The following is a 25,618-nucleotide window of genomic DNA, read 5'->3' on the forward strand; positions in this document are numbered from 1 at the left end:
ATTTTCTTTTCCTCTCAAGGTTAAGTTACTCCACACCCAGGCTCTTGATATTGGTATGATGGTCACTTGGGTAACTTTTTAGTTAAATCAGGGTATTTCCCCCATAGCATTTACAAGGATACTTTATGTTGGTCGTCCAGAAGATATATATATATATTGGTGTAAGATGGAAACCATTATGACATTTCAAAAGAAGCAGCTACTTTGATGAAGATAAAACTTGCATCTCTCTTCATGGGGAGATTGTGGATGTTAAGAAAAAATGATAGTCTACAAAAAGGAAGCATGTAAAGATTTTTCCTCTCTCCATGCAAGACAAGATATATGCATTGAATCTAAGGTTATCGTTTCAGCAGTCGCATTTTGTGTGTATGGAATACATACACATGTGCAACAAAGATCAGCATCTAGACAGCAATTTTGTACAAAAAAAAGGCTCACCTTTCATCCCAGACTTAGTAGGATAAAACAACTGCAATGCAGTGATAGAACAGCAGATAGATAGATATTTAAACCCTGAGTTGCAGAGATTAATTTTAGACTGTTGCAACATGTGAGATCAAACAAACCCATGCAAGTTGTCAAAAACTGCTAAAACCAATATGTTGTACAATAAAAACCACGGTGGCCTTTAGGGTGCCTTTTAGTGAATATAACTTGGGATAGATAGGAAGTATTGGCACAGTTCTGACATTGGATGAGGAAAACCACAGCAATTCACTTCCCACTTCAGAAACTGTGTATGCCAAGCTATCATTTCTCACCGTAGAATTATAGTTTAAATGTATAGTTTGTCAGCATGTGAGTTTGTTTTTGTGTAAAATATGTCCTGGTCCAAGGTTCTGCCTGTTTTCCTGTTGACAGTGACACTATTTTAAAGTCATGTTACTCTGTTCTAAGATGGAGGCCAAGGTTACAAGTAAGTTTATAAACATGAGGAGGGCATAGAGTTTTCAACAAGTTCATACTAGTAAAGAGAAAAGATTAATTGAAGTAAGTTAGGGTCATGAGGTGAAGAAATGACATGGCCAGATGTAAATTAATATCTTCTCAAACTTAAAAAATAATTCATAGGATAAAAAGTTATCTGGAAAAGCAGCCTCATTGGATTCTTTTTCTTGAATTTCTAGAGTTTTTTATGAGTTTTTTCATTTTTCACATTTTGGCATTTTTGTGTTAAGCGTATGTAATAATTGCATCAAAATTGACAACAATCCTATTTTGTGCATCATTGTCATTTTTTTCTGTTCTATGTATGAAAATTTGATAGCTTTGCTGCCTTGTTTCAAATAAATTGCAAGTGAAAATTATCTAGAAATGATTTAATAGCCTAAAATTGAGTTTTTTTTTCTCTTACTTGAGATCATCAATTGAGTCATTAATATGTTGTCTTGGTCTGTGTATTTGTAGGATTTGGACAGATCAGGTGACACGGAACCCAAGAAAACAGTGATGACCCCCAAGGCAGACAAGCTGGACACATTCCGATTCTCCATCATCAACTTGGAAGGCAAGTCAACAGTCAATTAGTCCAAGTTCAGGCATACCCTCATACACACATATACATTCAGGCATATCCTCATACACACATATACCCTCAGGCATACCCTCATACACACATATACCCTCAGGCATACCCTCATACACACATATACCCTCATACACACATATATACCCTCAGGCATACCCTCATACACACATATACCCTCAGGCATACCCTCATACACACATATACCCTCAGGCATACCCTCATACACACATATACCCTCAGGCATACCCTCATACACACATATACCCTCAGGCATACCCTCATACACACATATTACCCTCAGGCATACCCTCATACACACATATACCCTCAGGAATACCCTCATACACACATATACCCTCATACACACATATACCCTCAGGAATACCCTCATACACACATATACCCTCAGGAATACCCTCATACACACATATACCCTCAGGCATACCCTCATACACACATATAGGGATTTTTTTCCCCACTTTGAATCAGAAATGTAGAGAGCATGCTTGCATACACAGACATGTATCAACACACACACACACCCACATATACACACAAGTATACATACACATGCACATGCTGCACACACACATACACACACACATACACACACACACACACACACACACATACACACACACACACATGTGAAAAAAGGAACACAGTGCAGTCATCACTTAACTTTTTTGTTGCTTTGTAGCTATTAAATATTTCACATATATGATAATAATGATAATAATAATATTAATATCTGAATAAACCAGTTGTTTACAATTACAAATTCTGCTATAAGCCTGTTAGCTGTCTAAATCATGTTAGCCTATTGTTTGTGTGTGTTGTTTTCAGAGAACCCAGACTCTGATTTAGATGCTCTGTTAGGAGAGCTGTGTCTACTGGAGACTCAACTGTCTTCTGCTCAAACAGAACTTAGCCACTCTCTGGAAACAGCTCAGCCAACTAAACACACACAGGAAAGTAAGGTGACAGTGGACTTTGATCAGCTCTTCAACTCCACTCAAGCTGAATTAGCAGAGCTGGACTCTCAGATAGAAAGCTTGACGTCAAAACCCACTGGACAATCAGAAACTAATGAGAACTTATCTGACCAATCACAGCATTGTGTGAAGAATAATGGACATGTCGGCCAAACACATGTAGAACATATCTCTAGCCCTAAAAAGGAGGGCAGCCAATCGGGGGCTAAGTTACTATACAGTTCAGGACAAAAAGGAAGTAGTCACTATGTGAGTAGCGAACAAGAAAACAGTGGTGGTGATGGAGACTCTATTTGGGAACCGCAAACGCCTTCAACACTCACGCTTCCTGTGTCGCCAGTCTCATCTGTTACCATGGCAACAGGTCAGCCTATCAGAGTCAGCGTATCATCTGAGGTGGAGAAGAAAGCAGAAGAGCGAGATTCTGTATTTTCTGAGGTGACGCCTTCCAATTCTAATACATCCATGGCGACCATGAGTAGTGGGTCCTCGGGTGTTCAGGTCACTCCAACAGAGGTTTGTTCTACTTTGTTGTCTTCCATTGGTACTCTTCTGATAGAGATTTATTACTTATGGTAATTACTCAATCTTTTCAATGGACAAAAAATATCAAACTTCAGATGTAATTTTATAATCACAAAATTATATTTGTACATAGCATTTGTGGTGCTTTACTACCTAGGATAGATTTATAAAGTGGCCTGCTTTTTAATTTTGTTGCAAACATTCAATCTGTCTAGTTCTAAGAAATCATGACTTAAAAAATACAGTATTGGTCCTTGAAATTTACAATTTTCTTCCCATTGAAGAGATCTAGTAATTTCCATATATAATGCATGGAAAATGGATATCGGTTAAACCTTCTTATAATAACTTAATGTGAATGTTATAAAGTACAAAATGACATCAAGTAATCATAAGCTGGCTCCATGTAAGACTCTCTGAAGATGACATAGAGGCTGGATAGTGGAGTGCTGGTCACATGATCTCATTCCGTGCTAGAAGGTCATTACTGTGTAATTGGAAGTAAATCAAATATTATTTGAGTTATGATTAAATGATGTCATTTTGATGATACTTGTCAGGCATTGTGCATCTTTGATAATTATGTTTATTTCTTGATTTGTTCTTCATATTTGCTAGATGTTGTAATTTTTAGTTCTTGTAGCTCACTTTTATTTGGCTATCAGAATGAATGTTTTAATGATTTTTACAAATTTAATAATTTGTTTTATTTCAAGTATGGTTCAAGTTTCTGCATGTATCAATCAGTTTTGGTTTGTATTTTTCACACAGAACAGCTGACTTATAATGTGACTTATATACTGAATTTTATATCCAGAAAGAATGTTTGGGACATTTATTACCAGTGATTGGCCTAAAATATTTATATTAATTTTTAATTAACAGTTGGAAATGCATAATTAATATTAAAATGCTAACACAAAAAGCCAAGTCTACCCTCAGCAGTTGTGTGTGTGAACTGTAGGGAATTTATTCATTGTGATATTTTGCATGTCTTTCTAACTGTCCTATTGTCTTGCTCTTAACTTGACCTTGATCTAGTTTCTCTGCATGCAAGCCTGTTTGCCACATTGGAGTTGACAAGAAATAAATAACAAATCTTGTCCACAATTCGAGAGGGAGTCAGATCTGAAATAGAATATTGCATTCAACCTGTTACCTCATGCACCTAGAAGTACAATATCAGTCCAACCTGTCTACACTACAACTGTACTCATATGTTCTATCATAAGGTCACAGTAACAGTGTACTGGATACAAGTATAATATCAGTCCAACCTGTCTACACTACAACTGTACTCATATGTTCTATCATAAGGTCACAGTAACAGTGTACTGGATACAAGTATGATATCAGTTCAACCTGTCTACACTACAACTGTACTCATGTGTTCTATCATAAGGTCACAGTAACAGTGTACTGGATACAAGTATAATATCAGTCCAACCTGTCTACACTACAACTGTACTCATATGTTCTATCATAAGGTCACAGTAACAGTGTACTGGATACAAGTATGATATCAGTTCAACCTGTCTACACTACAACTGTACTCATATGTTCTATCATAAGGTCACAGTAACAGTGTACTGGATACAAGTATAATATCAGTCCAACCTGTCTACACTACAACTGTACTCATATGTTCTATCATAAGGTCACAGTAACAGTGTACTGGATACAAGTATAATATCAGTCCAACCTGTCTACACTACAACTGTACTCATATGTTCTATCATAAGGTCACAGTAACAGTGTACTGGATACAAGTATGATATCAGTTCAACCTGTCTACACTACAACTGTACTCATATGTTCTATCATAAGGTCACAGTAACAGTGTACTGGATACAAGTATAATATCAGTCCAACCTGTCTACACTACAACTGTACTCATATGTTCTATCATAAGGTCACAGTAACAGTGTACTGGATACAAGTATAATATCAGTCCAACCTGTCTACACTACAACTGTACTCATATGTTCTATCATAAGGTCACAGTAACAGTGTACTGGATACAAGTATGATATCAGTTCAACCTGTCTACACTACAACTGTACTCATATGTTCTATCATAAGGTCACAGTAACAGTGTACTGGATACAAGTATAATATCAGTTCAACCTGTCTACACTACAACTGTACTCATATGTTCTATCATAAGGTCACAGTAACAGTGTACTGGATACAAGTATAATATCAGTCCAACCTGTCTACACTACAACTGTACTCATATGTTCTATCATAAGGTCACAGTAACAGTGTACTGGATACAAGTATAATATCAGTTCAACCTGTCTACACTACAACTGTACTCATATGTTCTATCATAAGGTCACAGTAACAGTGTACTGGGTAAAAGTTATAATACTCCCCATTGTTTAAGAGATGATTCATTAGATTAAGATGGTTAAGAAAAGCATTAACATGCAACATATTGTGATCTTTAATTGCTTCAAGGCTGATTCAGAATAAAGAAAAAAGCTACATAGATATGCCATTTTCAGTCTTGGTATTTCACTTGTTTAGATAAAATGAGGAGCTCAAAACTTTTTTGATTGTATTAAATTTGAATGGTGCACAAGGGGACATTTATTTTCATTTGTAATTCTAAATATTTTAGAAATCAAGAATCAAGTCAAGAAATATTTATTCGTCTATCAATCCGTCTTTACTAGATCAATCTTCATTAATTGATCTAAATTTGATTTCAGTTTTACTTAAGATTTAATATATAGCATATTTGAAGTATGAGAAGTTGTCAGTGTGGACATGGGCCCCAGCTCTATTGAGATGACAGGCTTGTGTGTATTCTAAAGTTGTCAGTGTGGACATGGGCCCCAGCTCTGTTGAGATGACAGGCTTGTGTGTATTCTAAAGTTGTCAGTGTGGACATGGGCCCTAGCTCTATTGAGATGACAGGCTTGTGTGTATTCTAAAGTTGTCAGTGTGGACATGGGCCCCAGCTCTATTGAGATGACAGGCTTGTGTGTATTCTAAAGTTGTCAGTGTGGACATGGGCCCCAGCTCTATTGAGATGACAGGTTTGTGTGTATTCTAAAGTTGTCAGTGTGGACATGGGCCCCAGCTCTATTGAGATGACAGGCTTGTGTGTATTCTAAAGTTGTCAGTGTGGACATGGGCCCCAGCTCTGTTGAGATGACAGGCTTGTGTGTATTCTAAAGTTGTCAGTGTGGACATGGGCCCTAGCTCTATTGAGATGACAGGCTTAATAATAATAATAATAATAATAATAATAATAATAATAATAATAATAATAATAATATTCTTATATGGCGCCTTACATTCTATCTCAAGGCGCCTTACAATAATGGCTAATATACTAAAATCATTAAAATGACTACAATATTTTAATCATAAACTCTCATTGGAAACCATTTAAAATTTACACTACTAAAAATCAATCTTATTAAAAAAAAAAAAAAAAAACATATATATATTAAAATAAAATCTAAGAGATATAGACAGAATTAAAAAAGTGGGTCTTTAAAAGAGATTTAAAATTGTCAAAGTCTTCTGTTTTCCTAATAAAATTTGGTATTGTGTGTATTCTAAAGTTGTCAGTGTGGACATGGGCCCCAGCTCTATTGAGATGACAGGTTTATGTGTATTCTAAAGTTGTCAGTGTGGACATGGGCCCCAGCTCTATTGAGATGACAGGCTTGTGTGTATTCTAAAGTTGTCAGTGTGGACATGGGCCCCAGCTCTGTTGAGATGACAGGCTTGTGTGTATTCTAAAGTTGTCAGTGTGGACATGGGCCCTAGCTCTATTGAGATGACAGGCTTGTGTGTATTCTAAAGTTGTCAGTGTGGACATGGGCCCCAGCTCTATTGAGATGACAGGCTTGTGTGTATTCTAAAGTTGTCAGTGTGGACATGGGCCCCAGCTCTATTGAGATGACAGGTTTGTGTGTATTCTAAAGTTGTCAGTGTGGACATGGGCCCCAGCTCTATTGAGATGACAGGCTTGTGTGTATTCTAAAGTTGTCAGTGTGGACATGGGCCCCAGCTCTGTTGAGATGACAGGCTTGTGTGTATTCTAAAGTTGTCAGTGTGGACATGGGCCCTAGCTCTATTGAGATGACAGGCTTGTGTGTATTCTAACTCCTTCCACAATATTTACAGTAATGGCTCTATCATTTCAATAGGAAAAATTATCAATTTTTCAGATACATGATTTTGGAATCATTAAAAATGAATTTTTATGGAATATTTTGGTGTTTTGACTATTTAGAACTAATAGGTAGTCTGCTTTTCAATTGTGTTGCTATCACTCAATTAGAATTTTCTAATTTTAGGAATTTATTACTTCAAAAATACAGAATCTGACAAATTCACAATTTTCTCCATTGAAAAGATGGAGTCATTACGGTGTTCTAATTCCTTCCACAGTATCCTGCTTCTAACTGTCCTATCTTATCATTTGTGCTTTCCATGTGATTGCTTTATACACTAGGTGTCACTGTGTATTGATGCGATGATGCATGATCCCAATGTGCGTGCACGACTTGATAGCGTGCAAGAAGAATTGAAGCAAGCAAACGTCCCCCCAGTAAGTGCATGGTACACACCTCTGCAGTTCACCTTGACGCGGTGCTGTATTTTAGTACTTAATATAATCCATTACACCTACTGTAACATAATGATATGGTGCTGTATTGTAGTAGTATAATCCATTACACCTACACAAGTAGTGAATTTATGACAAGTTATATGTATTGATAGAATATATGCATATTAAGTTTACTGCAAGGTCTAACCATAATACTATGTATTACTTTATTTCCCGAATACACAGCATAAATAAATATTTTAATAAATGGATAGCTGATTAGATAGAGAAATTATTAATTTGATATTATGTAAAGAAAGAAAGAAAGAAAGAAAGAAAGAGATAGATAGATAGATAGATAGATAGATAGATAGATAGATAGATAGATAGATGAATATTGAAAGATGGTTAATAAATGATTTCAACTGTGCTATGTGCAGTTTTTTTATATGGCAGAACATTTTTCTTGTTTTCTAAGAAAGATAAATATTTTCAGTACTAAATATTCAAAGTTTGAGGTAAAGGCTGCTAAGGCAGGTTTTCTGCCTGGTCATCATAAATCTGTCAGGGGTCTTTTATGAAGTTTTATCCCAGCTAGGAGAGACCTCTGGTGGAGAAACCTTGGAGGGAGCATTGGTATACAGAGGGTTTCTTTAGGACAGTTCACACTGGACTCTTTTGGACCATAAATCAGTTCACACTGGACTCTTTTGGACCATAAATCAGTTAGATAGGTACTGGAAGGTGGTGGTAGTGATGTATCAGGCATGTGACATTCTAGTACACAGTGGGGTCTCTTGGTGATCTTGCAGTCTGATGATGCCTTTAGACCTAAATTAAGTCCAGAATGTAGTGTTTGTCTCAACAGGTCTTAATCAGACATCAGATGTTCAGTTTTTCTGCCAAACAGAGTTTTATTGCATTTTATGCCAACATTAGAGCAGTGCTGTATCCCAGCTGATGGAAAGATGAACTGCTGCTCTCTAAATTACCAACTTAAACTTATCACTTATATTTTATAAAAGCACAGTTTATTTGTAACAATTAACTTATAGGGTAACCTAATTATTCATAATTTATTAATTGAAATGTGACGATGCATTAAATAAGTAATGGGTAGGGTTTGGTTATGACTAAGTGAAGAAGCTTGAAGATGTTTCATTTAAAGATGTGGTTCAGAGTAAAGCAGTGGGTGTAATATTTCAGAATATCCTGGTACACATGGTTTTACATATATAACAAAGATCACAACAAATATATATACTAGTTGGTTAAGGAATCCATACTTGGTTTATAATTCACTTCTGAAGTATACATGATCCATTTAAACAAGGTTATGGTAAAAACATGGTCACATCTTTTATGAAGTCACATGTCTTTAAATAATGTCCATGTCTGTCCATGTGTTAACTAGTGTACATATATGTTTATTTCAGGCAGAACAAGCTGCTAGGCTGAAGTCAGAGAAGATCAAGATAGCTCTGGAGAAGATAAAGGAAGCCAGTGTGAAAAAGGTACACAGTGTTCTGAATTCAAACTTGGCATTTCTAAGGAGATGGTGAAATAAATCAAAACCTGTTCATCTCATGGCTCTAGTTGATGTAGCAGAAAACACTAGAGAGAACTTAGAATTTACAACTTAAGTCTATATGGGTACTAAATACAAAGAGAGCTGTAAACCGTGCTATTTCTTGTGCGTGGTCTATACAGTCAGTTTTAGGCTGCAACTGGCTGGAGACAGTCTTTGGTTTGATTGAATCAGTTTGGTTCAGTATGTCAATATCAACTACTGGTCCCATGTATTCCATGTGAGTGAGCTATGTGGCTGGTTGATATCCTTTATCTCTCCCAAACGCTATGCAGTGTATCCACCACAATATTTAATTACTCTATATCTAAACAATTCAAATGTGCTAACTATCATTACAGTAATTACCTGATCTATTCAATGGAGTGTATTGTGTATTTTACAGATACTGCATTTTTAAGTCATAATATCTTAAAATTAGAACCTTTCTATTGAGTGGTAACAACAACACTGAAAAACAGCCTAGAATTCTATTCTATGCAGTAAAAACAACACAAATTCTGTATAATAATATAATTTTAGTGATAATTAAATTATTTATCTAAAAGTTTGATAATGTTTGCCATATGAAAAGATAAAGTAAAACTATATTTCCACTGTTGTCCCATTTCAGCTGTTTGTCCAGGCCCATGCAGCAGATGGCAGCAGCAAGACCATTCTGGTGGATGAGAAGATGACTTGTGGTCAGGTGGTCAACATGCTGATAGCCAAGAACCACTGTAAACCTAATCTTAACTGGGCAGTGGTGGAGAGAATGCCAGACCTGCTCATGGGTCAGTCTCTCTCTCTCTCTCTTTCTCTCTCTCTCTCTCTCAGTCTATCAAAGTGTTTAATTTATGTTTTTGTTTATTTTTTGTTTGTTTTGTTTTTTGTGTTATGTAAAAATGAGAAGAGATAACTAGTCAGAGGTCAGATTTTATGAAATAAGAAAATGTCAGGTATATGATAACTGACCTTACCTGAGCCAGGTGTAGGCAGAGAAGATGTCCTATCTTCCTGCTGTGAGAGTGTTAAAACAAAGATGTCTCCCCTGTTTCCTTAACAACTGACTGTTATAAACAGTGATTGGTACCAAGAAAATGTTATAATACTGTGTATGTTGGTCTTCAGAGCGGCTCCTGGAGGATCACTACTTGCTGGTGGAGCACCTATTGTCTTGGTCCAGAGACTCTAAGAATAAACTGATGTTCTTACAGAGGACAGATAAATATGAGTTGTTCAGACACCCAGAGGTAACTAAAGCTGACCAGCTATCATATGTCATATCACATAATAGGTTTATAATTCTGGTAACTAAGGCTGACCAGCTCCCATATGTCATATCACATAATAAGTTTATAATTCTGGTAACTAAGGCTGACCAGCTACCATATGTCATATCACATAATAAGTTTATAATTCTGGTAACTAAGGCTGACCAGCTACCATATGTCATATCACATAATAGGTTTATAATTCTGGTAACTAAGGCTGACCAGCTAGCATATGTCATATCACATAATAGGTTTATAATTCTGGTAACTAAGGCTGACCAGCTATCATATGTCATATCACATAATAGGTTTATAATTCTGGTAACTAAGGCTGACCAGCTACCATATGTCATATGTCATCAGTCCATCACGTAGTAGTTTTATATTTCTGGAAAACATACTAAATTATTTTGCAAAGAAAATAATCAGCTATGTTATTGTACCACCAGCGTAGGCGCTGGCGGTACACATGGTTTTAGTCCCGACCCGTATGTTCCGCCGGCTCCTGCGGCTCCTGCGGCTCCGCCGCCAAGTCACCGTTACCGCTTCTCCTCCTAGACGGTAAGGGCCTCCATACCCATCTCTTGGATTTAGGTCACCTATAATCTCAACTCGTTCCACGTAAAATTTGGGCTTTGTCGGTATTGGGGTCTAGGTGTGGCACTCATTGCAATGCACCCTTGTCCAAAAATGGCAAAATTAAATGCTAATTATCTCCCCTACAGAAGGAATTATGGGAAAAATTTCTACAGACAGCTTTCCAAAAGTCATAGGTGTAGATTTCAAATATGCCCTTGGATTTGACCTTTGACCTTTATTTTAAGGTCAAACGGGCAAAAATTTTCAAAAAAACAAAATTTTTGCCGAAAAAAAAATTATTTGCGGTCTTATTCAGACACCACACAGACTTAACTAATAATATTAATGGAAAGTGTTACCCTTCAGGTCATCTTTCATCTCCGTGAATTTGGGGTCAATCGGTGCATTTTCACGGGAGTAGCGGCCATAAGATATCGAAACTGAAAACTGTCTCTAATTCGGGAACCGTTAATGCTAGACACCCATTCTTTTTTGCATTTTGTAGAGCATGTAAAGCCCAACACTGGAGGTGGTCTCCGTTTTTTTGTATTCCATACGGTTTTCGAGTTACGCTGTATCAAAAAGTACATATTGGTGGTGAAAGCAAAATGTGCAGTACAGTAATGGATAATAAATTTTGAACTCCGGAAAAATAAAACATAAGGCTTGGCAAAGCAGACAACTTGTGGTCAAAAATGACATCATTTCATCAAATTTGAACATCTGGAACTTCAGAGCACCTCCCATTTCAAGAATTTTGACCAAAATGACCTTTTCTTTATTTTAATTAATTTTTTTTGTAGGAAATTTATGGCACATTATGGTAACTCCAAAATTATAACATTTAGTCCCTTATATCTCCAAAACTGGCAGAGATAGGTCCATAGTTACTATTGAACTTGAATAGGAAGTCATACACTGGCAATCTAAATGTGACCTTAAAATTGACCTTTGACCTACTTTTCACCATGAACTGAACTTTGCAAATTTTGCTTCCTTTTTATCTCCAAAACTGGCAGAGATAGGTCCATAGTTTCTATTGAACTTGAATAGGAAGTCATATACTGGCAATCTAAATGTGACCTTAAAATTGACCTTTGACCTACTTTTCACCATGAACTGAACTTTGCAAATTTTGCTTCCCTTTTATCTACAAAACTGGCAGAGATAGGTCCATAGTTACTATTGAAGTTGAATAGGAAGTCATATACTGGCAATCTAAATGTGACCTTAAAATTGACCTTTGACCTACTTTTCACCATGAACTGAACTTTGCAAATTTTGCTTCCCTTTTATCTCCAAAACTGGCAGAGATAGGTCCATAGTTACTATTGAACTTGAATAGGAAGTCATATACTTGCAATCTAAATGTGACCTTAAAATTGACCTTTGACCTACTTTTCACCATGAACTGAACTTTGCAAATTTTGCTTCCTTTTATCTCCAAAACTGGCAGAGATAGGTCCATAGTTTCTATTGAACTTGAATAGGAAGTCATATACTGGCAATCTAAATGTGACCTTAAAATTGACCTTTGACCTACTTTTCACCATGAACTGAACTTTGCAAATTTTGCTTCCCTTTTATCTCCAAAACTGGCAGAGATAGGTCCATAGTTACTATTGAAGTTGAATAGGAAGTCATATACTGGCAATCTAAATGTGACCTTAAAATTGACCTTTGACCTACTTTTCACCATGAACTGAACTTTGCATAGTTTGCTTCCCCTTTATCTCCAAAACTGGCAGAGATAGGTCCATAGTTACTATTGAACGTGAATAGGAAGTCATATACTGGCAATCTAAGTGTGACCTTGAAATTGACCTTTGACCTACTTATTATCATGAACTGAACTCTGCTAATTTCTTTCTCTTTTAACTCCAAACCTGGCAGAGATAGGCCCATAGTTACTATTGAAGTTGAATAGGAAGTCATATACTGGCAATTTACTGTGACCTTGGAATTGACCTTTGACCTACCTTGCGATGAACTTAACTTTGATTGTACCATTTTTAGTAATATATATATTTTTTGCATATTTTGAAAATTCTTGTTGATTGCATTTTTACAGCTTGTCAAGCACAAGACTGGTGGCTGTGTTCCTTATTTTGTATATGTGGGGGTCTATATGAATGCGCTTGCTCCAGCTGGTGGTACAATATTCGGAGGCGGTATCGCCTCTCTGATCCTCTAGTTCACTTTAAGTTATAATAATTCTTCAGAAATATACATCTTCTAATTTTGCTTAAATCAGAGTTATTACCACTGTGAGAGTCTAATATTTTGATGACCTACAATACTCCTCCATAGCTTTATGTGTTGTTGTTAGGAATGATAATATTTCAATGACTTGCAGGACACCGTTATCTTAGAAATTAAAGCTATATTTAAATGTTATAATTGTAATTATAATAAAAAGATGGCAAAATTGTAGCTGTTGTTGGAAGAACCTATTTTATAATAGCTAAATACCTTGTAATTTTTGTGTAACTGTTTCAGGACTTCCTGCTGGTAGGTACAGCCCAGGCACAGAGCTGCTCACTGGATGAAAAAGGCAGGATTAACTTGATAAAGGTATCTTATGATCAACATTAATATGGAATGGGGTTATGACTGGTTGTTGAAGTTACATATCTTAAAGATAGAAGCCAATTTTTTTAAATCAATATTTTCAGTGCAAAGATATAAAAACAAACAGGAACCAACCTTGAAAGTCACAAGTGATCTTTACAATGACTTTGTCATATTACTCAGAAACCAGTAATAAATAAATATATAATGACAATTATGGTATAATATGGTTTTGCATCATCTCTTACTTTAGGAATTCTTGTCAGATTCCACGGGTACCAAAGTTCCTGAGATGGAAGGAATGATGTATATCAAGGCAGAAGGCAAAAAAGTTTGGAGGAAACACTTCTGTATCCTGAGGTCCTCTGGTATATATGTCAACTCCAAGGGAAAGAGTAAGGTTAGTTTACATTGTGTTAGCTGTGACAGCAGAAAATTATGTAAATGATGACATTCGATGATTGTGTTAGATGTGAGTGAAAGTACATTGTGTTAGATGTGACAGCACATTGTGTTAGCTGTGGCAGTACATTATAATAGCTGTGACAGTACATAATGTTAAGGTGTTAAATGTGATAATTATGATGTAAGGTTGTGTTAGGTGTGCCAACAAATTGTGTAAGCTGTTCTTCTCTGTTTGGTTTCAGTCCTCCAAGGACCTGGTATGTTTGTGCCAGTTTGAGTATGTTGAGCTGTACACAGGACTGGACTGGAAGAAGAAGTACAGAGCTCCCACAGAGTTTGGGTTTGCTCTCAAGGTGAGGCATCAGATTGCAGTGTTTATATTTAATGAGTAAGGAGATATCTACAGGCTAGTTATAGAACTGCCCTGTGAATACATATGATTACATCAGACTGCAGATATTCTACTTCAAAAGTGTTTATATTTAATGAGTAAGGAGATGTCTCCAAGTGAACATCAATCATATTTATTCACAGGGCAGTTCTATAACTAGCTTGATGATATTACATTAATACGACATTATATTTGATGTTCACTTGAAGTGATAATATTTTACATACAAAATGATATACAGACACTTGCATACTACATTATATTTGATGTTCACTTGGAGTGATAATATTTTACATACAAAATGATATACAGACACTTACTACATTATATTTGATGTTCACTTGGAGTGATAATATTTTACATACAAAATGATATACAGACACTTACATACTACATTATATTTGAGAAATCAATATCCTTATGTGTAAATAATATGTATATTCACCCGTTTTCTTCAATAAACCTTTAATTTAAATTTAAATTTAAATTATTTTGAAATGTTGTTTTTTTTTTTTTGTTTGTTTTTTTTTTTTTTTTTTTTGGTTGTTTTTCTAATAAATAGTATTGTACATCAATTTTCCAACTCTTAGCTTAATATTTCAGCATCCCCAGATTCAGAAGAAATGTAAATATATCAAATATATCTGCACAGAGGATGCAGAGACCTTAGTACGGTGGATGACAGCTATCAGGATTGCCAAGGTTAGGCCTAGGCTAGGATGATGCTGTGGTTGAGATGGTTGATTGTTTTAGATGTGACTGAACAGAATGTGCTAGCTGTGCTTGTGTTAGATATCACTGTCCTTAATGTGACAGTGGTAACTGCTTGTGGTGGGACTGTTTTGAATGTATAAGCTGTGCTATGTTGACTGTAACTGCTCTTAATGTGACAGTGGAATGCTTGTGGTGGGACCGTTTTGAATGTATAAGTTGTGCTGTGTTGACTGTAACTTTTCTGAATATGTTTACTGAGTTGCTTGGCAATTGTGACTGAATAAATTATTATTCCTGTTATTTTATTTTTGTGATTTAACAGAAAAGTAGACTGTAATCACTAACTGATATGATTACATGTAAAGGTAAGTTTTTTCTTCAGATCTAATGCTATCATTATTTGAATATTTTCAGTTTGGCAAGCAGCTCCTGCTGAATTACAACCAGTCTGTGTCAGAGTTCAGAGACTGGAATTCCAAACTGCTGGAACTCACACCAGGCAACTACATGTTACAGCAGGTAAAGAATGAAGAGCAGAGACTTCAGGAGATCTACCAGCAGCCAGGCACTCTCCTTCGCAGTCACCGTGACAGCATCAGCTCAAAATCCTCTTCAGATTCCTCACGCTCCTCATCTAGTCATGGTAGTCATGGTGATCGAGGATCATCTTCTATGTCCTGGACGGCCTCCAGTCCCCGTTCAAGTGTCCAGTATGACCAGAGGATTTCAGCCCCGGTCAGTGTCCAGTACAGTGGTCAGAATTTAATGGACATTGAGCGGGGGTCAGTGCACATTGAAGGTGGTCCTGTGAAGCGTGACTCACATAGCAGGACATATAGTGACAGTGACCAGGCTCAGAGTGAGTTAAGAACAAGTAGTGCTAGGATTCCTGTGACCACTGACACCACAAGGCATCTCAATAATGTTAGTGGGGCAGCCAACAGATTACAACAGCAACATACCAGCCACCAGGAGGAGCCAGTGACACCAGACTTCCCGCCACCGCCTCCTGACCTTAGTCTTCCATACATAGAGGGAGGATTGCCCACAGCGCCCAGCATGGATGAGCTCCCACCCCCACCACCCCCACCACCACCACCCCTGGCCACGGAGGCTGCAGGAGGGACAAGAACATCCATTCATAGTCATTTAAAGTCACAGCCCAAGCTTGCCCTCATAGCTGAGCTGAAGAAGAAATCTCCAAAAAGCAGCCCCGATTCTTCACCTCTTGGTTCAACTCATTCTTCTCCCAGGGGTTCACGTCAGGATGTTTCCACGAGGATAGGAGGAGCCACTTTACAAGAGGAGCGCGTGGTTCACCAATCAGGAGAGGCAGAGGCTGCTAGCCCAGGCCAGCCCCCACCAGTGGCTAAGAAACCCAAGGGAAAGGTGCCTCCCCCTGCTCCTGTCAGGAGAGATATCTCACCAGTGCCACCTAGCAGTGAGCAGTCAGACCAGGGAAAACCCCCGCCACCTGTCCTGCCTAAACCTAAACCCAAGGTGGCAGCAGGGGGTGGTGGAGAACCCCCTCAGTGTGGTCAGTCCTCTGTCCAGTCTGACACCAAACCACCACCCCCTGTAGCAGCCAAGGCAGCCCTCAACTCTCCCTTCATGGCTGACCTGAAGAGTGCCTTAGCACGGTCTGCTGCTGCTGCTGCTGGGAAATACCCTGGGGACAGAGTACAGACCCTGGGGAGCAGACCCCCAGCAGGGGAGGGACACAGCAATATGGAGGACCTTCCACCACCTCCACCTGAACTGCTCCACCAGTCACCTACCCCAGGGAAGAAGAAGCCACCACCCCCACCCAAGAGGAGTGAGAAAACACAGTTGTCTTAGTTATTACAGTGTCCTTGCCTCCTCTTTGAACTCTGAGCAGATAATTTCAGCAGGTGTCATAGTGACTACAGTGTCCGTGTCTCATCTTTGACCTGTGAGCAGGGTTTCAACAGTTGTCCTAGTGGATACACGGTGTCCGTGTCTTATCTTTGACCTGTGAGCAGGGTTTCAACAGTTGTCCTAGTGGATACACGGTGTCCGTGTCTTATCTTTGACCTGTGAGCAGGGTTTCAACAGTTGTCCTAGTGGATACACGGTGTCCGTGTCTCATCTTTGACCTGTGAGCAGGGTTTCAACAGTTGTCCTAGTGGATACACGGTGTCCGTGTCTCATCTTTGACCTGTGAGCAGGGTTTCAACAGTTGTCCTAGTGGATACACGGTGTCCGTGTCTCATCTTTGACCTGTGAGCAGGGTTTCAACAGTTGTCCTAGTGGATACACGGTGTCCGTGTCTCATCTTTGACCTGTGAGCAGGGTTTCAACAGTTGTCCTAGTGGATACACGGTGTCCGTGTCTTATCTTTGACCTGTGAGCAGGGTTTCAACAGTTGTCCTAGTGGATACACGGTGTCCGTGTCTCATCTTTGACCTGTGAGCAGGGTTTCAACAGTTGTCCTAGTGGATACACGGTGTCTGTGTCTTATCTTTGACCTGTGAGCAGGGTTTCAACAGTTGTCCTAGTGGATACACGGTGTCCGTGTCTCATCTTTGACCTGTGAGCAGGGTTTCAACAGTTGTCCTAGTGGATACACGGTGTCCGTGTCTCATCTTTGACCTGTGAGCAGGGTTTCAACAGTTGTCCTAGTGGATACACGGTGTCCTTGTCTCCTGTCTGTCATTTTAGCAGAGAGTTTCAGTGGCTGTTTTTACTTAAACTGCTTGTTAACAATTTACTTTTCAGCTTGCCTGTGTTCAGTTGCATATATTGTTAAGATACCATAGAACAAGGTAACAACAAATCAGTTAAGCATTTGGAATGTAATAGTAGAACACTTCTTGAATTAAGAGGTGGGGATCACAGTTTTTATCATGATATTAAAGTTTGCTTTGTATCCTCCAAAACTATTTTAGTTTTTAAGGATACAAAGCAAACTTTAATATCATGATAAAAACTGTATGTATTTCAAGGAGGTGGTGGTTATTTCTGCCCTTTTGAAGACAAACTTTTTCTTTATTAACAAGGTATTCTATATGCTATGATCTCTTTATCATGCCAGGTATGTGGATGCTCCTCTTTATATTGTAAGAAAGATTATACTGTTGGAGTTGGTTTTTTAAAACCTAAAATACATACACTGTAATCCTTCTTATTTAAAGATAAGACCGGATATGGCAATTCTTTTAATAATGGAATGCCCTAAATTTGAACTGAAAACTGCTGAAATGTAAGACAAGCCTGAAACTTGTCAGTCCTGTCTTGAACACAGTGCCACCTATAGATGATATTATTGTGTATGATGCAGTGCCGTAGCTCTCCCCACAAAAATGGTGATTTCTGCCTTGCAGCTTTACTAATGAATTACTGACAATACTAGGAAAAGCTTTAACATCCCTTTAACTAAATAAACTCAGAAAACCAAAATGAGAACTTTCTGTCAAGAAGCCATATCAGTCTTGCCCACTGTAAGAATTAATCTATCAATTTTTTGTCACAGGGACAGTTCCTTATTGCGGAAACATTTATACTACTTTTATATACAGTGCTAACTAACTCAAAGTATTGCCATATTTACCTGACTGATTTTTTTGTGTATCTAACTTGATATATATATTTTCATCAACTTGTGCCATAGATACTAAATAATGCATGGGAGTGACTGAATTGCCAGCCAAAAGACGTATCATGATACAGAATCAGATATCCAGCTTTAGCATTTTATTTTTAGTTGAATTGTATTACAATGTTGTCTGTACACTGCCTGGAATATTTTGATATATAAAATGTTTTTATTATTATTATTATTATTTTGAAGTAATGAAGAAGTAGGTGGTCAAAGTTTTTTATACGTTTTGCTTTCTGAGCATAAGCTCAACTTGAGTCTCCATCTTTTCTCAGTTCAAAAGGCAGTAGGTACCTGTCTGGTAGTTGGTATGGGGCTGGCTGGCTAACTGTTTTCCTGAACTTACTTCAGCATTGCCAACTCCGGAACCAGCTTGTATTTCTTTATAATCTGTCTTTTTGCATTTACATTAAACTTAACTGCCATTATAAGAAACCTTTTTACGGTTTATCTCAGTGAGACTGCTGATGCGTTGTTCTAACCTTTAAATTCTCTACTCTGCTGCTTGAATATACCATGTCTCAGAGGAGGTGTAGTATGAAGGTCTCTGAATGGTTCTTTTTAATACAACACTCATACCACTAATAACTGACACTTTTGAACTTTTTATGTTCACTGCTTAGTACTAGTTGGCTAAGTTTTTTCTAAAATATTCATTGTTAGTTCATTTATTGTACAATGTTGAACAGTGTATTTGAAATACTCAAAGTATTGTTTTAGTAGTTTTGTAACATATCAGTGTGTTTTTAAGACTATAACATACATCCTATGTTATATCATCACTGGACATTCACATTACAGCTTGTCTTATCAGTGTTCTTTTTGCCATATTTTTATCTTGTGTAATGTTCAGAGATGTTATTTTAAAGCTGATATTAGCTCACAGTCTGTAATAAAACTGTACTAAGATGGGATTTTAATAGGATGAAGACAGATAGTATAAAGACTGGAGTGATTAATTATCACAATTGTTTTAAGTTTAAAGAAATTAATTTTTTACATCATTATACTAAATTTGGGATTTCCATGGAGATGTCAAGCTCCATTTATTGGTATAAGTAGGGGAATACTGGGTGAGCAGCATATAGTAAATTAAGTCGACAGTTTCTGTATACCATTGAAGTTATTCAGAATAGTTTCTTTTTTTCGGGGAAAGTGTTTTTGGGTTGACCCGAATCTCATGGCAATAGAGTGATCTTTTCGCTTAACTTACTAATGTGCAATAATCTGCGCGAAGATGTGATTAGTCGTTAACGATATCTTGATTTTTGTACAGTGTAATTTTTTATTTACTTTTAGTTTGAAATTAATTATAATATCGAGCAATTGCTTGTTTGTGACATAGGTAAAATGATTGTGTGAAAGTCGATCTGTGCTTGAAGTCGAGAAATGAGACCACACCGTGATACGTCTGTATACGAGATCTGTCTTTTAGGAAAAGATGACGATCAGATCGCACTTACTGAATGCAATTCAATATCTTTGATTTGTCTGTGTTAATAGTTTAAAATCTTGAATGGGCATCTTTAATACCCCTGTGGATGTTTATTGTACATTTTAAGGTTACTGTAGAAAAGCGTAGTCTAGTTTTCTACTAGTGTACATTGAAAGCTATACACAGAGCAGATCTAACCTATAGACCCCTAGTATGCCGTGTACGGTATACATGTACATGCTAGGTCTTATATAGAAATGATGTCATGATGCTACACTCTAGGTGCTTCGCGCGTGTATAAACCAAGATTTATGAATAAAATAATTCCTATAGGTTCTTGTGTTCTGTTGTAATCTTGATCTCAGAATATTTGATATCATATTTAAGTGTACTCTGTCCTTGTTTTCTATGATTTTGGGATGGTGAGTAAATTATTCCTTTTCTCACACTATTTCCTGACATCCAAGATTGGTCAGGCGGTAGATTAGTAAAATACGTGAATGTGATAGCTTTACTTTGAAGTAGATCTATCAGTATTTTAGAAGTCTCTTGCGCTGCGTCACGTCGGCCAAACTATTTATAAAAGTCGGATTGACGTCGCTGTGTATTACGTCAGCTAACCTTTGAAGGACAGATTGTGACGTCACTGTCATAATATTCTTCGCCTGCAAGTCAACCCCTGCTAACTCCATATGTCATCTTAAAGAATCCATGATCGGTTGAGGTTTCTGTCTTATTTACCCCGAAATATCTCGAACGGCTCCTTTCCAAATTACATGCCCAAAGAACTTGACATATATCTTGTTAAGTAAATGATTTTGATGGCATTGTTCAGTAACCAATCGGGAACGTCGTTTTGGTTGCCAGGACGACGCTTCGCATAAAAAATCCAGCCGACAAGAAGAAACACCGTACAAGTCGGCTGGAAAGTTTGCCTTCTAAGAACAAGATGGCAGATCAATGAAAAAAGTTGATAATGGCAATAAGAGGCGAAGAAGACCGAGCAGATGAACACCTCAAAGACAAAGGATATATTCTTGGGGACGTTTTAGGTGAAGGGTCCTATGCGAAAGTCCGGAACGCTTATAGTAGAAATCATAACTGCCGTGCAGCAGTGAAAATCATCAACAAACGTAAAGCACCTCGAAATTTTGTGGTCCGTTTTCTTTCCCGTGAACTGGAGATTATACAAAAGCTTGACCACCCCAACATTATAAAGGTGTTCGACGTCATAGAGCTAGGGCCGAAGGTAAAATCGTCCGAATAAAAACACCATGTCATAAAATCTATATCTGTTCGCTTTCAATAATAAGATAATATTAGTACTGCGGAACTGAGGAAAATACTACGTCACCTTTTCATCCTATATCAATTATTTTCTCACAAATGTCATAAAAATAAAGGTCAATATACATGTATGATTGTCGCTAGAGGTGAAGCATTCTTAAGACGATCATTATGATCTGTGTAATTGTAAAAAGTCAGCACATAGTGAGCGGATGTTAAAATGTCAATACTTAATTTTTTTCACAAATTGTTGATACTTGATTATTGGTCAACCCTGAAAATTTCAAGTTTTAAAGTGAAACAGTTTTGATATTATCATGAAGTAAAAAAACACTTTGAAAAGCTCGGCGTTTGAGCATTCGGCGCCCGGCATTCAGCACCCATAGGCTTTTTTTTTTTTTTTTTCGGTCTTTCAAAATTAAGGAATGTACAGTCATAAAATTATCAGTATTTAAAACATTTTTCCTAAATGTGCCAATGAAGTTATTGACCTTTAAAATTAATGTTTTTTTTTGCCACCTTATACATGTATTTGTCATGATTGAGGTTATGTTTCAATAAAATTCTCTTATAATTTCAATAGATACTGACACCTCTATCTTCAGAGCTGCCCATGATACGTCGTTTAGTTACTTGCAGTAACACTAAATAGAAATCATGTTTCCAGTAGTATTAAAAGGAGCGATATCTCTGAGTTTTAGGTGTACATATGTATGGAGATCGCGGGCCACGGAGACCTGTTGGAATACATTCGGCTACGAGGCTCGGTGCCGGAAGAAACTGCAAAACTCATGTTTCTAGAATTTGTAGAGGCCGTAGATTATTTGCATAGTAATAACTTGACGCACAGGTGGGTAGAAGGATATGTTTTCTAGACGTTGTTTCACGTTACAGATGAAGTGAGCAATCGACAATGTAGTGACCAACACTAATCATTTTTAGAGACACTCCATAATCGTTTGAATGGTAGATAATTGCATGAAATAAATATAATAACTGAAAAATGAGAAGTTTAACTTTTCTTCAGGGATCTTAAATGTGAGAATATTCTGATTGACACCCGCAACAACATCAAGCTGTCTGACTTCGGCTTTGCTCGGACTTTTACTGACGGCGAGTTCAGCCGGACTTTCTGCGGCAGTGCTGCATACGCCGCCCCAGAGATATTACAGGGACACCCGTATAACATGCCGGCCTATGATATATGGAGTATGGGAGTCGTTTTATATATCATGGTAAAATACTAGCATCTCTCTCTCTCTCTCTCTCTCTCTCTCTGTCTCTCCCCTCTGGATCTTTAAGGAAACGTACTTTATATTGTTGGACGTTCACCTCAGTATTCTCATGCGGTGGTAACAAATATTAAGGAAAGCCTCAATTAATTAGATATATGTTTACAAATATTGGAAACCGACTTTCTTCAGGTAACGGGCTCCATGCCGTACGACGATTCCAGCGTCAGACGTATGATCAAGGAACAGCTGGAGAGACGCGTGAGGTTCCCTAGGGGTGCTCGCGTTGCGCCCCCCTGCAGGAGCCTTATTCATCACATGCTAACTGCTGACGTCACACAGCGTGCTACGACACAAGACATTCTCGCCAGTGATTGGTTGAAAGATGTCCGATCTCCAAAAAAAGATAAACCAGTGGAATAGTAATTATTTCATATATAGCCAGGATGTAATTTCAAAGTCAGCAATGCTTGAAGTAACTCTTTCTTAGTGGGATTTTTGTTAAACTAAAAAAAGTTCAACAAAAGTGTCTTTTAATGAAAACTCTGGAAAATGGTTTTCAACGAAACCTGTTTTTTTAGGTGACCTGAAAATGGCTTGTGAAAGATAAGTGTCGGAATGTAATCTATCTTGTGAGTGCAAGGAAAGTAAGCCGGCAGAAAATCCTGTTTCTTCCTCATATTTTTGTCACACATTCAAGCAAACAAAATCTAACGGTAAAGGAACTAATTCAATCATGTCATAATTTACTAGACTAAATAATCATTTTGTTGTAAAAAATGAATCGAAAGAAGTATTTGATGTTTTCTATGAAAATGATGAGTGCGCTCAAGACATGCAAAAACAGCTTTTGTGTTTCCTTAATGAACAGAAGTAAACGTACTTAGAAATATACTCATGATATTCAATGAAGGCCTAGAGCTACTGTTTCAAGAAAAGAACACTGATGTCCGTATTTCATCTTCATCTGGAGCTATCATTGATGGTAAAGTGTTTCAGACTTATCTTATTATGAATAAACGCAGAAAGGTTGCCACGCCCCCTCTGTTGCTATGACCGTACCGTAAAAAAACTCGAAAACTTTCTTGAAGTGGATATATTGTATTTCGCTGCAGAAAAACTGTTGAAAACTGATAGAAACTGATACTGATGTGAGCTAAAACTGAATCAAACTGATTTAAACATAAAACAATATGGTCCGGGGAGACCCGTGTTGCTGAACTGAACTTTTATACCTGTGTGTCATGTGACACATGAACACATCTCACTATGATGTACTCTAACCTGTAATTACTGCACGTGCTGCAGTTACACCCTCCCTCGCGCGCACGTGTGTGTGTGTGTGTGTTCGTGCGTGCGTTCGTGTGAGGAGAGAGTGAGAGAGAGAGAGAGAGAGAGAATGGGAAGTATTTTACAGTTAACAGTTAAATATAACTTTAGTTTCCGAGGCTGACAAATGCGTGATCATGACTGATAACAATCGGAGTCCTTTTAATGTGCTTTGGACATACATGTCAATAGATACGTACTCATTCTGAAGAATGCCCTTCGCTGGACATTTAATATGATGCGAATGCGATTATAGTATCACTTTTGTTACCATAATTTTCAAGCTTGCATTATGTGTTTAGATTCATAGGAAGTAAAACAGACTCGGTTCGAAAATCCCCAAAAAATCTGGAAGCGGTGTAGCTAACCTTACATGACTGCCCTATATTGTCAGATTGATAATGTTTATTGAACTTTGCGATAGTACTGCAATTTCGAATTGATAAATGAATAAATAATGTTATAATATATTTCAATAATGCATTTGTGCACAAGCCATTTTCCATTGAAATATCAAGTAGACTTTACAAAAAAGTGACAAGTAACTGGACCAGCTTGCCTAAAACATATACGTCACAAATTACGGGTTTCAATAAAAGTTGATCTACTGATACGAGTTTGTGTTAGTAATATTATATAGGAAACAAACGTGATATAATAGCTATTTCAGAACTATTTCCCAACACACGACAGTCTATTCGCTCATGTCTTCGCTAATGTCAACAGTAGTCGCCCTTTAACTCCGTTGCCAGGGAAACCTCCATAACCTCTGCCGTCACGTGATGGCTGCTAAGGATATCCCAACCGCGCCTTCTTTTTCACTTATCATGATCATTTAATAAATACCCCTAGCCTTTTTTGGTTAAAATCACCACAGATTTTGAATATATGCACGATGCACATGGAGGTGACTCAGAAGCGAAGCTAAACAAGATACCAAATCACCGTATAGATCTTTGAAAAATATATAACTTATCATAATAATGCATCTATGAAGATCTTCAGGGATTTCAAAAATGATGAAGAAGGCCTAGGGGCCGAAAGCTTGGATAGGGTATTACATCTTTTTAGTAGTATTGTTATGCATTATTATTATGACTTACTTAGAACAAAACATAAAAACGCATTTTGAGTATTTACATCTATAGTATGTATTTTATTATGTATAGATGTTAAAATCCTACAAGAATCGACTCCCTTTATCAGAGAAAAATATAATAACTTTTACAAATCAAGAATAAAGATAGGATGTCCATTTGGACATGGACAAATATTGACTTTGTTTTACTTTTCCAAGATTAGAAAAAGCTAAGTGGCGCCAGGTTTTTCGACTGAAAGCGAGGCTAGCGCTGATCAACATTTCTTATGACAAAAATTGGAGTCGTAATTGTGACGTCACTTATCAGCATTCCGACACTAAGGAACAAATTTCACTCTCACAGTATTCCGTATCCATAAAAAAGCATTAAAATTAGCTTTCTAAATGTGAGAGACTTTTAATACATTATTTTTCAATAGCAATAGTTCATAAAACATATAATTATGATACCAGTAATTTAAAAACCGCAAAGACGAGAAATAAAACCTC

At 37.3% G+C, this 25,618-nt stretch overlaps 2 protein-coding genes across 4 annotated transcripts in view; both read left to right on the forward strand.

Moving 5' to 3' along the window:
* Positions 1-20,514, forward strand: part of LOC106181615 (uncharacterized) — a 33,093-nt gene extending 12,579 nt beyond the window's left edge. For 2 of the 3 annotated variants that reach the window (XM_013566065.3, XM_087012697.1), the window contains 11 exons: positions 1,411-1,510; positions 2,378-3,042; positions 7,532-7,627; positions 9,064-9,141; positions 9,829-9,988; positions 10,326-10,447; positions 13,547-13,621; positions 13,872-14,018; positions 14,266-14,376; positions 15,018-15,116; positions 15,543-20,514. In XM_013566065.3, the coding sequence (XP_013421519.2) occupies positions 1,411-1,510; positions 2,378-3,042; positions 7,532-7,627; positions 9,064-9,141; positions 9,829-9,988; positions 10,326-10,447; positions 13,547-13,621; positions 13,872-14,018; positions 14,266-14,376; positions 15,018-15,116; positions 15,543-16,967 (3,078 nt within the window). In that variant the 3' untranslated portion in view covers positions 16,968-20,514. The remainder of the gene's footprint in view (positions 1-1,410; positions 1,511-2,377; positions 3,043-7,531; positions 7,628-9,063; positions 9,142-9,828; positions 9,989-10,325; positions 10,448-13,546; positions 13,622-13,871; positions 14,019-14,265; positions 14,377-15,017; positions 15,117-15,542) is intronic. The other variant, XM_013566066.3, reaches the window with a different exon arrangement.
* Positions 20,515-20,658: 144 nt separating this feature from the next.
* Positions 20,659-23,733, forward strand: LOC106181610 (testis-specific serine/threonine-protein kinase 1-like). Its single transcript, XM_013566062.3, has 4 exons — positions 20,659-21,431; positions 22,171-22,319; positions 22,497-22,704; positions 22,894-23,733. Exons 1-4 carry the CDS (start codon positions 21,159-21,161, stop codon positions 23,122-23,124), a joined length of 861 nt encoding a protein of 286 aa, XP_013421516.3. The 5' UTR covers positions 20,659-21,158; the 3' UTR covers positions 23,125-23,733.
* Positions 23,734-25,618: the final 1,885 nt, after the last annotated feature.

Source organism: Lingula anatina, chromosome 5, assembly GCF_051362555.1.
Source record: "Lingula anatina isolate TDL-2025a chromosome 5, LinAna3.0, whole genome shotgun sequence".
Classification (NCBI taxonomy): domain Eukaryota; kingdom Metazoa; phylum Brachiopoda; class Lingulata; order Lingulida; family Lingulidae; genus Lingula; species Lingula anatina.

Excerpts from the sequence above, each read along its gene's own strand:
- LOC106181610 (XM_013566062.3), top strand. The coding sequence starts at position 21,159 with ATGGCAATAAGAGGCGAAGAAGACCGAGCAGATGAACACCTCAAAGAC. Across the intron at positions 22,320-22,496 it reads AGTAATAACTTGACGCACAG|GGATCTTAAATGTGAGAATA; the intron begins GTGGGTAGAAGG and ends ACTTTTCTTCAG. Across the intron at positions 22,705-22,893 it reads GAGTCGTTTTATATATCATG|GTAACGGGCTCCATGCCGTA; the intron begins GTAAAATACTAG and ends GACTTTCTTCAG.